The 16,623-nt window shown below is 41.6% G+C and overlaps 1 protein-coding gene across 1 annotated transcript in view; it reads left to right on the top strand.

Moving 5' to 3' along the window:
* Positions 1 to 16,623, top strand: part of LOC138974547 (uncharacterized) — a 252,051-nt gene that overhangs the window by 33,246 nt on the left and 202,182 nt on the right. Inside the window, exons 7-13 of the mRNA XM_070347263.1 lie at positions 1,287 to 1,399; positions 3,947 to 3,965; positions 4,628 to 4,751; positions 5,484 to 5,623; positions 6,576 to 6,689; positions 7,684 to 7,848; positions 14,568 to 14,669. Of these exons, the coding sequence (XP_070203364.1) occupies positions 1,287 to 1,399; positions 3,947 to 3,965; positions 4,628 to 4,751; positions 5,484 to 5,623; positions 6,576 to 6,689; positions 7,684 to 7,848; positions 14,568 to 14,669 (777 nt within the window). The remainder of the gene's footprint in view (positions 1 to 1,286; positions 1,400 to 3,946; positions 3,966 to 4,627; positions 4,752 to 5,483; positions 5,624 to 6,575; positions 6,690 to 7,683; positions 7,849 to 14,567; positions 14,670 to 16,623) is intronic.

Below are 16,623 nucleotides of genomic sequence, written 5' to 3'. Positions count from 1 at the left end.
AAAGTAATTAATTAATTTTTAAGTCACCAAGCTGAAATGCAATACCAAAGTCCGGCCTTCGTCGACGATTGCTTTACAAAAATTGCAATCAATTTGATTAAAAAATGAGGGTGTGACAGTGCCGCCTCAACTTTTACAAAAAGCCGGATATGACGTCATCAAAGACATTTACCGAAAAAAAGAAACACGTGTGAGGATATCATTCTCAGGAACTCTCATGTAAAATGTCATAAAGATCGGTCCAGTAGTTTACTCTGAATCGCTCTACACACACACAGACACACAGACACATACACACACATACACACACACACACACACACACACACACATACACACACACACACACACACACACACACAGACATACATACACACATACACCACGACCCTCGTCTCGATTCCCCCTCTATGTTAAAACATTTAGTCAAAACTTGACTAAATGTAAAAAACACCTCCAAGTTTTGATAACACATTTTGCTCAAGCATGTTTAATCAGCATTGTTCTCACTGCTTATTAGTTGCGTATAATTTGTAATGTGTAAATATTCAAATGTTCTTGTTTTTCTCTACCTTTTTGTACTTGAATGTCCGTGTAAATATGTGATTAGAGTTGTCCCCTCTCTGGGCACGTGCTGGTTGGAAAAACCCTCTTTGTATTGCTTATGCCACAACCCTCGTAAAATAAAATTCGATTTGATTTAATTTGATCTTTTCCTATCCTGAAAACTCTGACTTCACTTTCTCTGTCTCAGTCTGTCTCTCTCCCCGTGTTTCTCTCTGTCTGTCTCTCTGTCTCTGTCTGTCTGTCTGTCTCTCCCTCTCTCTCTCTCTCTTTCTTTCTCTCTCTCTCTCTCTCTCTCTCTCTCTCTCTCTCTCTCTCTCTCTCTCTCTCTCTCTCTCTCTCTCTCTCTCTCTCTCTCTCTCTCTCTCTCTCTCTCTCTCTCTCTCTCTCTCTCTCTCTCTCTCTCTCTCTCTCTCTGGTGTATGCATTTAATGACTGCTTCAGATGTGTATATTTGCATTTAATTTGCTCTGTGTGTGCCCACACACGTGTGTATCTGTATGTGTGTGTGTGTGCGTGTGGGTGTGTGTGTGTGTGTGTGTTTTCATTTGACAAGTTGCATTAAATGTATAGAGGTATAAACAGCAACATGGAAATGCATGTGTTATTGCCTGTCTCCTCTTCAACAGATTTATGTATACTTGACTTTCTCTTTTGAAACTTGTTCACCTTTTGTCCCCTAATTCTTTCAGTCATTTTATATTCTCATCGTCACTTATACAGTGCCAGAAACATGGTTTGGCGTACCATATGGCGAGTTAAGCGTCAGTTTCCACACAGACAGTAAATACGGTGGTATTGGTTGGGATGGTGCCATCTACCCGGAGTATGCCCAGGTTAGGATGTAGTTTTCTTTCACGAAGTGCCATTCACTTAGGAATAGAACTATGATGAAGTTAAGAGATGCGTGCCTTCATGTTTTTTTTTTTGCTGGCACATTTTAAGCTTAATCAGAAAGACGTATGCACACGTGCACACACCCTCATGTGTCAAAACATGCATACATGTAAGCCCCACGCCTATTACACCTGACTCCGTACACCTCCATCCTTCCCCCACACAGAGGATCGGCTTTGCATAATTACTGTTTCATTGTCAAAAAACAAGAAAGGTAGGTTGTAGTAACGTTTGTTATTGACAAAAGAATACGTTACATTCACAAATATATTGACCAAACGGTCTTTAAAGTGCTCAAACAAACAATATGTAACAATAGCTTAGTTTGAACGAATGTTTTGTCAATAACAAACCTACCTTGTTTTTTGTATTTTACATTTAGTCAAGTTTTGACTAAATGTTTCAACGTAGAGGGGGGAATCGAGACGAGGGTGTGGTGTATGTGTGTGTGTCTCTGTGTGTGTGTGTCTATAAACGTGAATGAGTGTGTGTGTGTGTGTGCGTGTGTGTGTGTATGTGTGTGTGTATGTGTGTGTGTGTGTGTGCGTGTGTGTAGAGCGATTTAGAGAAAACTACTAGACCGATCTTCATGTAAGTTTACATGGGAGTTTCTGGGTATGATATCCCCAGACATTTTTTTTCATTTGTTTTATAAATGTCTTTGATGACGTCATATCCGGCTTTTCGTGAAAGTTGAGGCGGCACTGTCACCCTCTCATTTTTAAACCAAATTGGTTGAAATTTTGGTTAAGTAATATTCAACGACGCCCGGATTTTGGTATTGCATTTCAGCTTGGAGGCTTACAAATTAATTAATGAGTTTGCTCATTAAAGTTGTCATTAAAATCGATTTTTCGCAAACAGATTTAAAATTGATTGCATCGTAATCTTCATGACATTCTGAATCTAAAATGATATACATATGTCATGTTTACTCTTAAAATGTGATCACAATTAACGAAAATAGATTCATTAGTCTTACAATTAAATTTTAAGAAATCGATCTAAAAATGATTTTATTTTATTCTTTATCGTTTACTGATTCTAAAAACATATAGATATGATAGGTTGTATTCAAAACAAGCTCAGAAAGTTAACACGAATACAGAAAAGCGCACTTTCCTGCTTAGCACAATACGCTACCCGCTATTCTGGCGTGTGCATATCACTGCGTTTTGCACGTGTGAGGTGAGCGATTTCCTTCTCGCGGGGATTGACGAAGCTGTACTGTATTGGTGAAAATAAATACAGTGCGTTCAGTTTCATTCCGTGAGTTCGACAGCTTGACTAAAAGTAGTAAATTCGCCTTACGCGACTTGTTTTATTCTGAATTTGGAAACATCGGCAGTCTTTTTGGTTTTAGATTTACTGTTCCACTGTGTAAAGTGTGACGACTCTAACTGCCCGTCTTTTTTTCCTGTCCCCAACACTGCCTTTAACTGCAAATGTCTCCAAATGTCCCTCTTTTTTACATTTAGTCAAGTTTTGACTAACTGTTTTAGCATAGCGGGGGAATCGAGACGAGAGTCGTGGTGTGTGTTTGTGTTTGTGTGTGTGTGTGTGTGTGTGTGTGTGTGTGTGTGTGTGTGTGTGTGTGTGTGTGTGTGTGTGTGTGTGTGTGTGTGTGTGTGTGTGTGTGTGTGTGCGTGTGTGTGTGTGTGTAGAGCGATTCAGACCAAACTACTGGACCGATCTTTATGCAATTTTACATGAGAGTTTCTGGGAATGATATCCCCGGACGTTTTTGTTTCTTTTGTTCGATGAATAACTTTGATGACGTCATATCCGGCTTTTTGTAAAAGTTGAGGCGGCACTGTTACACCCTCATTTTTCAATTAAATTGATTGACATTTTGGTCAAGCAATTTACGACCAAGGCCGGACTTCGGTATTTCAATTCAGCTTGGTGGCCTAAAAATTAATTAATGACGTTGGTCATTACAAATCTGAAAATTGTAAAAAAAATATTGTTTTTTAAAAACGATCCAAATTTACGTTCATCTTATTCTTCATCATTTTCTGATTCCAAAAACATATAAATATGTGGATTACAAACAAGCTCTGAAAATTAAAAATATAAAAATTATTATCAAAATTAAATTTTCGAAATCAATTTAAAAACACTTTCATCCATTTTTGGTCGGTTCCTGATTCCAAAAACATATAGATATGATATGTTAGGATTAAAAACACGCTCAGAAAGTTAAAACGAAGAGAGGTACAGAAAAGCGTGCTATCCTTCTGAGCGCAACTACTACCCCGCTCTTCTTGTCAATTTCACTGCCTTTGCCATGAGCGGTGGACTGACGATGCTACGAGTATACGGTCTTGCTGAAAAATTGCATTGCGTTCAGTTTCATTCTGTGAGTTCGACAGCTTGACTAAATGTTGTATTTTTGCCTTACGCGATTTGTTTTGTTGTAATGTTTTTTTTGGTTTTTTTTTACATAAACGATTCTATTGTTTAATCATCTTATTTGCTTGCAGCAATTCAACACACCAGTGTGTAAGTTTGTTTTTGTCTCTCTTGTCAAACATATTCAGCTCCAGTACTTTATTGTTTACCGAAATACCATGTAAGAGCAATATCTAAACAGACGTTCTGGTGCCTAAACTCATAACCATTTTCCAATAAAAGACATACACAATCCAACGACGTCATTTGCTCTAATTAAAACTGAAATGTTTGATTCTGTTTATTAATGACACCGGGGTTTTACTTCTGGGTTCAGGTTGATGTATTCTGCATATTATTGCGATATCCCGCATGGTTTGGAAAAACATATCGTCACGCTCAGTGACAGCTAGATAAACGTGAGATAAAGAGCCGACAGCAATATTTTCAATCAGAACAACAGCATAACAACCCACAAATAGCTTTTGCATACGTTTACATTCTCAAAACAAGTCTTCCTGTATCATAAAGAAAAGGTGCCCAACTCAAGAAACGAGATCGGCAATTTTGCTCACGTTACCGTGGCAATGGTTTCCGATGGTCTGAGAGTTTGTACTCTTTAACATGTGATAGATACCCTTCCAGTAGCGTCCCCTGTAGTTTCACTACAGAAATGCCTAACACTGAGATAGGTATTGTTCTTTTGAGCGTGACGATATTTCTTTCACGTTCCTAAACCATTTAGAAAAAAAGAAGTTTTTTCTGCCTTGCAGTGTGTGGTTCGACAGTGTTGAAAGCTGATACTTTCATACACAGCCCCAACTACCCTCTGGACTACACTGCGCCTGGCTCTGCTTATATCTGTCAGTGGATGGTCCCCACTGAGGTGGATGGGACGTATGTATTCCATCAGTCCTTTTTTTATTTCCTGTACTATCATGGTATTGAGTTATTGGTTGTTGCCAGCGTTGTACGATTTGTACATCCTTTTCTGTTTCAACTTTATCTTTTATTGTGAGGATGACTTTGTATGCTCTCCTTCTCTGTCTGTCTGTTTCCTTGTCTCTGTCTATATGTTGGTCGCACCTACCCCCCCCCCCCCCATCTCTCTGTCCCCCTCTCTCTCTCTCCCTCTCCCACCCTATTTCTCTCTCAGTATATTAAAATACTATCGGCAAGTCAGCAAGATGTCCACTTAATATACAGTGGTTCTAGTGTGGAATAATGTGTTGTACTAAAAGAGTGCACTAACCACACCATGGGTGCAACCAATATGTATCCAATGACTTGCTTCTTTGTTTATGTTAGCTGAATTATTTGGACATGCATACGCGGCACATTTCCGCAGCAGCGCAACCTATTAATTCTAGAAAGTGTGGCAGCAGATTTTAGTCTGAAAATAAGCACCGAACATACGCATGATACGGCCAATTCAGTGCGTCCTTGGACCCGTACTTTTTATGGTAAGTGCGTCGGGGACCAACCTCAAATAATGCATCTTGTTTGGTTCCATTACGTATTGGACGCAGTGACGCACAGTTCGGGAAGCTTAACTCGTTCATTGTCAGTTTAAAGTGTGTCTGTATGTGTCTTCGAACATTAAATTCAATTGCGTTTTTGACTGAACAGGACCGTCGTGGAAATTCACCAAATGGCTCTTTCACCAAGAGCTTCTGGAAAATGGTGCGTGGCTGACTCGCTCTTGCTCAGCAACTCTGAAGGAGAACAGCAGACACTGTGTGGATCTATGGGGTATTACGTGTACACTTGTGAGTCATCTCAAATGAAAATACAAGTAGCAATATCAAGCTGTTCGTCTGAACTTTGGCACCAGAATCATGCACAGGCATGTGTCCACATTTAAGCTAATTTTGAGTTGAACTGGGCTGACGCCCGAGCAATAAAAAAGAGCACCTAATCCTGGATAAGGGGACACTAGTGGCTATTACTCCCGTAAGTATTTAAGAACAATGGGATATAGCATTTCAAATAGAAACTCAAAAGTGTGATAGACACACGGACAGAGAGCTTTTAATACGAGGTATGATCCAAACAAAATCATAAAATGTGATTTTCGCAGAGACCGTTTGGCATATCTGGCCCAAATTACAGCAGTCATTAGAACTACTCTCCGCCGACATCGATGCAGAGTCACAAGTGTCTTAGCCAATCAGAAGAGGCCTTAAGGTGGCCTTATTTAGGGTTGCTTTTCAGCTCTGATTTGACGGCTTTTTTGTAGGTCCTGGGTGCAATGAAACTTGTTGGCAAAAGGTCTTATTTTCACAGAGGGTATTTTCAGCAATCTCAAGGGGTGTAATCAGGTCTGAAGAAAGTGTGAGGCAAAAATGGGATCATGTGGTCTTTTAGGAATAGAGTTACGGTCCTTCTTTTGTGGATACTGACATTTTCATGAAGGCGAAGGGCAGTCTGGGTTTTGCAGTTTGGTCGCTGAGAGAGAGAGAGAGAGAGAGAGAGAGAGAGAGAGAGAGAGAGAGAGAGAGAGAGAGAGAGAGAGAGAGAGAGAGAGAGAGAGAGAGAGAGAGAGAGAGAGAGAGAGATAGAGAGAGAGAGAGAGCAGCTTTAACAAGTACTGTCAGCGAAGATAGGACAAGCTACATTCAGAAAACTGGAGCATGATGAATTTATTGACCATGCGCCATACTACTTAATCGGTAGTACTACTGATATTTGCATTGGCATACCTGTGTGTTGTATGTGCAGTCAAAGCAATCAAGGGCGACTTGTTCTACGTGACTCTCAAAGTACGAACACCAGACTCTATATCTGACTTTCAACACCGCCCTGGCTTCGTCCTGCGTGTCTACAGTTATGCAGGTTTGCGGGGGACTTCTCTCAGTTTGCGGTCTAACTATTCTTATGTGATACGCTTGGAAGGTTTATTGTAGCTACACTACACAACTTTTCTCTCTGTGACTTTACTCTACATATCCGATCACGAATGGTTCAGTTTGTTTAATCCGTGATATCACCATCCTCACGACGCAAATCATTTGCATCCAGCCTTTGATACAAAATAGGACATATACTACGAAGGGCGATGTAAGATGTCCAATTTTCCATTGAAACTAATGCCCACTGATTTATTGTTAGACAATTGTTACGGTTCTCGGGGAACACGCATGGTCTATAGTTTCATCTTTATCAACATCGGTTAAGTTTTATAACGATGAAGCAGAAGGCAATGTGAACCCTCAGGATCGATGAAAAAGTTGTCTGACATCATTTTTGGTCTGTGTGTGTGTGCAAAACCATCGATGGAAAGTCCTCAAATTATTCTTCTTCGTTCATGAGCTGAAAATCCAACGTTTATTTGTGTTTTTGCACGAGTGAGTTTGAACTTGTGTGGTCGCTGTTACCCCACCACTTTGGCAGCCATACTAGATTACGAAGAAAGCATGCTTGGTATTTTCGGGTTTCGATAACCCCATCACCTCTGGCGTATATTACAGGATCTTCTCCGTGCGTAATTGGTCTTGTGCTTGCGTGAACACACGAAGGGGGATAAGGTACCAGCAGGTCTGCACATACGTTGACCTGACAGATCGGAATAAAATCTGTACCCTTAATTAACCAACCAGGCAAAGCCGAAATTGAACACTGGACTTCCGCTTATTGGGCGTATTTTCCACTAGGCCAGTATCCCACTGTGACCCCAGTCTTCATAATGCGTATTTAGGATCCCGCCGTGTTGACATAAACGTGTGTGTGTGTGTGCGTGTGTGTGTGTGTGTGTGTGTGTGTGTGTGTGTGTGTGTGTGTGTGTGTGTGTGTGTGTGTGTGTGTGTGTGTGTGTGTGCGTGTGTTATAGACTGTCGTCGTGAACTTCCACGGCTAAGTGAAGGAGAAGGAGAACTATCGAGTCCAAACTACCCCGGTGCATACCCACCAGACACGTTCTGCCAGTGGACCTTCACACCTCACAATGACAGCCAAATTACATTCTTTTTCGTTGACATCAACATTGCGGAAGAGGGTAAGACAAAAGTGACGGGTGCAATGCATGGTGTTTAATTTGTGTTTGAATATTGTTTGTATTTGGGTACTTGCTGTTTTGCCTATTGAGAATATTCCGAACATCTTAAATGGCTTGCAAAGAAAAAGCGTTGTAACAAAGTACCAAGAATAAATAAAAAATGAAGAAGTGACGGCAGGTTAGAAGAACAATAACACGACAACAATGAAAATGTACTAAAAGGAAAAATGAACAATACACGATGAAATAAGTCGCGTAAAGCGAACTTACTACATTTAGTCAAGCTGTGGAACTCACAGAATAAAACTGAACGCACTGCTGTCACACACACACATGCATCACACACGTGCGCAGCCAGTAAACCACCGACTCAATAAGAATCTCGCATAATAAAGTACCACAAACACAAATTGTAGTGTAAGAGGAAATATTATTGTTCACTTATAAACATATTTATAACACATACGCACACACACACATTTAAGTTAATGATCTACTGGAGTAAAAGGCTTATTTATCGAGCTAGGTAATAAGGGTAATACTCAAATAACCAACTGAGTCCAGCAGTGGATAGAAATCCCGACGATGTAGACGTAGACGATAGAATGACGGTAGTAGGTAGTTAAAGGTGAAGCAGAAGACTGCGCAGACGTAGATGAAGATGTAGATGTAGGTGATATGTCATCTTCCGGTTAAAGTTGACACCAGAACTTGGTTGTTTCAGTCTTCTGGTTAATGACAGGGCGACCTGAAATATGCGTAGAGTTAGTTTCATAGTCAATATCACTTTACCCGGTCCGTCTTATGCCAATAACTCCAAAGCAGGATTATATGGACAATGGCAATACTGATTCACCCACACATATACCCAAATCACTCATGCTGGCAACCATTTAAACATATTCAAATAAGTGTTCAAACTAGCTACTAGCATCAATATATTAACAACACGATTTAACAATATTTCTTAGATATAATCATACCTATCATAGGCAAAGTACAAGAAGTATACAATAGTAGAAACCCATTATACTGCACTTGCAGATAAGCAAACAAACAACAAACAAACAACAAACAAACAAACGGCTGGTCGACTCTGACTCGACTCGGACGTATGCATATATATATATATATATATATATATATATATATATATATATATATATATACTAGAGGAATACCCGCTTCGCCGGGTAGCCGGCTTCGCCGGGATGAAATACTTAGAGCCGTACGCCGGCTTTGCCGGGTCCGAACAATGGACCCGCCAAGCTTAGGTCCCTCCCAGATTCGTGGAATGGGAACATCACGAAAATGATTCAGTGGCCATAATGCCATTCCTGACCATATCGAGTCCCATCCTTGTCGACGAATGTAACCGTGTTAATCACCTTTGGAGGTGAACTCCACTCAAACAGGATTGAGCAATTTAGAGCTTATCTCTAAGCCCTTTTGAACTGTTATGGCTTCTCAAAGGAAGGCCAGTACATACAAATACACAAAAGCCGCCAGACCACATCACAAACAGAACTGAACAATCCACAGGTGTTGCCCACATAGAGAGAGAGAGACACACACACACACACACACACACACACACACACACACACACACACACACACACACACACACACACACACACACACACACACAGAGAAGCCGTATATATTGAGAGATAGATGACAGTGTATGTTTCGCGTGGCTATAAATTGATTCGACCTTTGCACTTTTACAGTGAGGATAATTTACGGGTCCAATTTACGTTCTGGACACTGCGGTGACCTTCTAAAAATAGTAACAGAACGCCGGGAATATCCGAAGATGCCCCCTCATACTATAGTGCACCATACGAAGGAAAGGAGGTAAATGCTGAAAACATGGAGAAGATAAGGAAGAGTTACTGGGAATGGTGAAATGAACAGAAAACCCAAAATCGGTTCAGCGCTGCGCGCTGAGAGCACGTTTTGAAATATCTCATCGATGATATTGTGTCCGGGGTGTAGCTGAATACGGTGTCCAAATTAAAAAGATCCACCGAGAACTTTGGCGTTGTGATGTGGTGTAGCGGCTTTGGTGTGTCGGTATGGGGGCCCGGGTAGCTGAGGTGGAACCAAATTCGGTTCAGCGCTGCGCGCTGAGAGCACGTGTTGAAATATCTCATCAATCAGGTTGTGTCCGGGGTATCTGTGAATAAGCCCACCAAATTTGAAGCAGATCCATCGAGAACTTTGGCCGTGCATTGCGAAGACACAGACACACAGACACAAGTCGTATATAGATATAGATATATAAATTTATAATGAGAGCGCTGCTAAAAATGCCAAAATGTGCACTCGATCGCTTGTACTTTTAAAGAAAAGTTAAATATAGAATGACGTCAAGAGCGAGAATGCATAGAAATTACGTCATGAGCAAGGAAGATCATCCTTTACTCTGTGTATGTCTCCACCGCCTACATTCCAACAAGGAATTTTGAAAGCAGGGAGCACACTAGAGGTAATGGTAGAGGTGGGGGGAGGGGGTAAGAATTAGATCTAGAAAGAACTCTTCACAGACAGCCTACTGGAGAATCAAACCCTTTCGGAGCCGATTGCAACACTGAACAAGAATAACCCGAGGAGAGTTCTACAACCTCAAAGGATTGAGAAATCACCGAAGTGCATTTAAGGGCATTCTCATAGAGTGCTGAACCTGAAAAGGTCCGTTTTTGTTTAGCCAAGACTGCTACCGGTTTCGAGCTGAGAAGCTCTCATCAGGCAGTCTCTTGGCATAAAACAGAGAAGAACTCTCAAACTTCTATGCAAAAGAGAAAACCACATTTCTGCGGTAGGCCCTCTGCATAGACGAAAATCTTTCTTTGATTCCCAAAAGCTTCACGTCGTTGCGCTGACTGTCAGTCAACTCTGGGTTGCATTGGATGTCATCTGGACCTTCCTCAGGCTGAAGTGACGGCAACGGGATGTCCTGAGGGTACCTCATATCTTCCCCAGAGGTAGTTCCAGTTTCCTCCACCACAACCGTGCAGGAAAGGACATCAGCCTCTGTTCTTTTACAAGTGGGTCTGGATTGAGATTCTCTTTCCACGTATTGCTTGAGAAGGTTGGCATGATAGAGTTTCTCCTTTGAACCAATTCGCAATCGGTAGTCCTGCTCCCCAACTTTCCCAACAACCTCATAAGGCCCTTGCCAAGCCATTTCCAACTTGTTTCTCTTCAGTGGAATGAGTAGAAGAACCCTACTCCCAATCTTGAATTTCCGCTTCACTGCTCGTCGATCAAAGGCCTTGGCGTAGCGACGAGATGAGCTGTCCAAGTTCTGTTGAGCCAGCTTCAGGGTGTCTTCTAGTCTTTGCCGCAAATCAAACACATATTCCGCCGTGGTCCTCACCTCTGCTGGAGGGTCTTTGGTCCACAACTCCTTCAGGAGAACAAGGGGACCCCTCACGGTTCGACCATAGAGGAGTTCGAATGGTGAAAATCCAAGGCTCTCTTGCAGTACCTCCCTGTACGCAAAAAGTAGAGCAGGTACATATCGATCCCAATCTCTTGGCTTTTCACTGCAGAGTTTCTTGAGCATCGACTTCAATGTTCCGTTGAATCGTTCCACTAGTCCATTGCATTGCGCATGGTAAGGAGTGGTGGTGAGTCCTTTAATGGCGAGTAATTGGTTTACTTGGTTCATGAGGTCGCTGACAAACTGTGATCCTCGATCAGTGAGTACTTCTGAAGGAACTCCAACTCGGGTGTACATTTCCCACAAAGCTTCGGCAACACGTTCGGCTTCTATGCTGGGCAAAGGAGTAGCCTCTGGGTAACGTGTAGCATAGTCCACAGTGACTAAGATGTAGTGGTTCTTCCTCTCGGAGATGGTCAATGGGCCAACAATGTCAACAGCGAGTCTCTTAAATGGTTCATCGATGAGTGGCATCTTTCCAAGGGGAACTTTGTGTAGTTTTCCTTTTGGCAAAGCTCTTTGATATGCATCACATGTTTGTACGTAACGACGGATGTCCCCGCCCATTCCGGGCCAGTAAAAAGACTGCCAAAGTCGATCATGAGTGTTCTTGGTCCCTAAATGGCCAGCCATCGGAACATCGTGCGAGAGACTGAGAACTCCGGCTCTCAGAGATTCGGGAATCACCACCTGGCTATACGTTCCGTCAGTCGTGATGAAACGTCTCTGCAGAATCCCTCGCTTCCAAATAAACTGAACTTGTCCACGTTTTCCGTAGGGAGCAGGATCACTACCTTGTGCTAGTTCTCTCATCCGTGACAAAGTTTGGTCCTGGTTCTGAAGTTTGATCAAATCTTCCCGTGTCACATCTCCAAGACCAGAATCTGTCATTTTCAAACTTTTGGGTGCTTCTTTGTCTCTCGAGTGTTGGGACCTGGTAACGACTGCTGTCTTCAGTGGCTGTGCTTCCGCCTTGTACACAGGTACTTCGAGAGTTTCTCCACCTGGACGGATGATCCTGTTTCCAATTAATACGGGGTAAGTCAGTTGATCGGTAACAATGGCAACAGCTTCTCCTGAGAAAAAAGGTGACTCGAGATGAATGACAGTAGTGAAACACTTTTGTTCAACATTTCCCGCCGCAAGTCGGATGGTTTGTCCTTCTCGCATAAGATCGCAGTCCTTGACCAAAGTCGAGTCGATCACCAGTCCATCTGCTCCTGTGTCGCGTAAAGCCGAGACTTGGGCTCCGTTTACCGTCAGAGGACACAGGGGAGTGTAAGACAGTTTCCCACAAGGACCGCAAAGGGCAGGCAACTCCTTCATGGTTGAATTCGATTCTGGAGTCGTCACAGATCTCACATTCGTAGAACGTGCAGGACGCTGACAATTCCTTCGCTTATGTCCTTCCTGGCCGCACTTTAACATTTGCCCCTTTGACCTTCAGGGTTAGAGTAGATCGGTGGTGCGTTCTTCTTCGGGCTGTCTGAGTTCTTGTTTCCCCCAGCTCGACCAGTCACAATGACTGGGTTTTTCCTTGCTCTCTTCGACGCGGCATAACATTCTGCCAACTCTGCGGTGGCTTGCAAATTAGCCGGGTTATTCTGACGAATAAATTCTCCCAAATCACCTGAGATTCTATCCATGAGATGTTCTGTAAGTATGAGATCCTTCAAGTCTTCATATGTTTCAGCTTTCTTGGCGCTCTTCCGCCAGCGTTCAAACCATATGCGTAGTCTGGTCGCATATTGGTTGAAGGTTTCTGCTTCGTTCTTAGTAGCTTGACGAAACTTCGATCGGTATGCATCCGCCGTCCATCTAAACGATGACCTAAGGATTCCACGACTGCATCGTAGTTTGAAGCGTTTTCAAGGGGTAGTTCTAAGTAGACGTCAGCTGCAAATCCAGTTAGTAGAGTACCTAAGAGCGCTCCCCATGTTTCTCCATTCCACCCGCTAAGTGTGGCAGCACGTTCAAAGCGTCCCAAAAAAGTGTCAAGTTCCTCTTTGGTTTCATCGAATTTGTCTATTTTTAGCCTAACCGGTTGGATGGCGGGATCGTTGGCAATAGAAGCAGGAGCAGCTGCAGCAGTCCGCGTTATTTCTAGTTCAGCTACAAGTTTAGCTTCGTCGAGTTCATAGAGTTGCTGGCGTCGTCTTTGTTCCTCCTCCTCTCGTTCCTGTTTCCTCCTGGCTTCTTCCTCTTCTCGTTCCTGTTTTCTCCTGGCTTCTTCCAGTCTCATCCTGGCTTCTTCCTCTTCTCGGTTCTGTTTCCTCCTGGCTTCTTCCTCAACTCGTTTCTGTTTCCTCCTGGCTTCTTCTTGTCTCATCCTGGCTTCTTCTTCTGTCAGCTTCTGTTCAGCTCACTGCTTCCGAATCTGAACTTGACTCAGCTGTTCTTCCTGCACATAACGAGCCAACGAACTGACCGAACGAATCCCAAGAGCGCGTCCCTTGGCGGCAAGAAGTTCATGTTCAGAGTACAGATTAGTGACATGGATACCAACATCAGCGGAGTGTACTTGATCGCCGCGACCAGGAGTAGTAAGACTAGCCAAAGCAGCATTTCTAGGAGTACCAATTGTTCTGGCTGGAGTAGACATGATGACGTCAGACCAACAAGCCTTGCTTAAAGAACCTCTTAACTTTGAAAACACCAGTGCAGTAGCAATCATGAAATATCAACACCAATCCAAATTTTCTAAATCGACAAACTGAACTGTTAGTGCAGCTTTACAAAGAAATGTTGGAAAATTGTAAACATTTTCTCAGAATTACAACGTAACTCACATACACATATCAATACACATTTATGTAAGTACAACACAACACATTACAACACAGAACTTATTTAGCAAAATTCTAAGGTGACCTTGAACGTATAACAAAAAAATGAGAAAAAAAATCTCTGGAGATACCATACTCAGGATCTCTCATGTCAAGTGTCATGAAGATCGGTCCAGTAGTTTTCTCTGAATCGCTCTACACACACACACACACACACACACACACACACACACACACACACACACACACACACACACACATATACACACACACACACACACACACACACACACACACACACACACACACACACACACACACACACACACTCACTCACACATACACCACGACCCTCGTCTCGATTCTCCCCTCTACGTTAAAACATTTAGTCAACACTTGACTAAATGTAAAAAGGCAAAGAAGATGACAGTTAATGCTGCAGATTATGTTCAAGCAATTAAACAATCAGTCTTTCTTTCACAGATTGCATTGAAGGTGGAGTGACCATCCACTTTACTTCGTACATGGGAACTGGGAAGCGGACATTCTGCAACAGTAGTGATGCTGCGGACCCCTTTATGAAAGGTGTGTGAAGGGAGGGGACACACGCTTTAACAATTATAAAGACACAAATTGTAGCAGACATAATTTAAATTTTGTGTGAAGCACTTCCGATGGACATGTTTGGCACGATAATGTAGAGTTATACCTTTCCTGATAGGAGCACTTGCTATCAGAGGAAAGAAAATAAGCGTTGGGAAATAAGAAATTGTCCAAAACAAAAGAACACATTAAAAGGATATAACTAAGCACATTACACGTGCATGTGTTTGCCAGAGATACAACAATCAATATTCATTATGTAGGTTAGTGACTAGCTGACACTAGGTTCTAATGCACTGGTGCTTGCAATTTCATTGAATATAGGTCAAATGCTAAGAAACAGTTCTTCTAACACAATCAGGACTTTTTGAAGTGAAGGTTAACATTACACAGTAATAACGACGAGGAAATTATTTAGGTGATTCTAGAAAATTCAAGGGGGTAGACCTACTTAGAGTTGGGTGTATTGTTGTTTATTTTTGCTACATCGTAACATCTCAATGGATTTTGATGGGATTTGGGGGCATCTATGTCAGTTATGTAGCTTTTCCGGAAAATAATTGGTTAGCTGATAGATTTTCACAAACATGATAATTCTTTTAAATTAAAATAACATTTTGCGAACCAAAAAAATTGGTATCTGAGACAATGACAAAAGGTGACGTTTTCATGTCAGTATGTCCCAAATGACATCACCAGTACATTTTTCATTCTATCTAATCTGTTTTCGTTCTATTTTTTCTAATAACATGCGTTAACAATTGATTGCCAACTGGAATGGAAGAGCACAAAAAGTGTAACTTGATATGTAGTTTCTCTAGAGGGGAAAACATCTTCCACTTTCATGTCAGTGTGTCCCATGCAACATACATTTGCCAAACAGCTATGTGTAAGTAGATTATTTGTTAATGATATAGAAAATACTGATCAACAATTAAAGTCAGTTTTCACATTCATTTTCTACCTATTTCTTATTTGTTTATTATGTTGGCAATGGTGAAATGTCAGAAATCGTGTGTCATTCGGGACAGTAGACATGACACCTGACCTTTTGTCACTGTCTCATTACTTTTTACACAATATTTCTTACACTTTTTATCCCTAAAAGATGTACTTTGAAAAAGTGATGAAAAACATGTTTACCTGGAGCCTGAACTAGGGAAAAACAGGTAAGTGGCGTATTACCAGTAAACGTTATGTACACAATTTAATAAAACAAATATATATCCCCTTAGTATACCTTATGATATTTGTGATCTGTATGTTTGATTACAGTTTGGTAATTTTCGGATCCAGCTATGGTTGAAGTCTATTTCCAGTACAAATTAAAAGGCTCTAGCATAAAAACTGATAAATTACTGTGGTGTAAAATCACCCTGAAAAGTGGTGTTTTCGGAGAAAATCTGCATGCTAAAATTAGTTAATTTGTGTGTACAATGAAAGAAAGAGTAATACATTATCGGACCGGATGTTGGGTTTTCAGGGTTGATACACACCTGCTTAGAACCATCATATCTCCAACTGTACATGAAAATAAAGAGATTTAGTTTTCTAATGATGCCACACACTAGTTGGTTCTCAAAAAAACATTTTTTGTCCAACTCTAGGTAGGTCGATCTACCCCCTTAAATTTGACAACAAAATGCACTAGCTATTCAGCGTTGCTTCATGAAGGGAAGTTAGTGTACGTTATTCACACTGAAGTTCTGGGAAAAAAAGGGTCATAAGTTTGTCCTGTCACGCTCCTGGTTTTCATTCGATGAGGTGAAGCTCTGTATATACGCGATTAATCGAATCCGATTTTTTTCGCAATCAAGTACGCAATACAAATGGCAAATATGTAAGTGTATTGTGTATTTACTATTCTGAATCCATTTAATCATGACAATGATCAAGTGTTGATAAGTAAATGCAGGCTTTGACATACTTTGCTGTT

Source organism: Littorina saxatilis, linkage group LG8 (assembly GCF_037325665.1).
Source record: "Littorina saxatilis isolate snail1 linkage group LG8, US_GU_Lsax_2.0, whole genome shotgun sequence".
Lineage (NCBI taxonomy): Eukaryota > Metazoa > Mollusca > Gastropoda > Littorinimorpha > Littorinidae > Littorina > Littorina saxatilis.
Note: the sequence above shows the minus strand (reverse complement) of the source record. Positions and strands in the feature narration are given on the sequence as shown.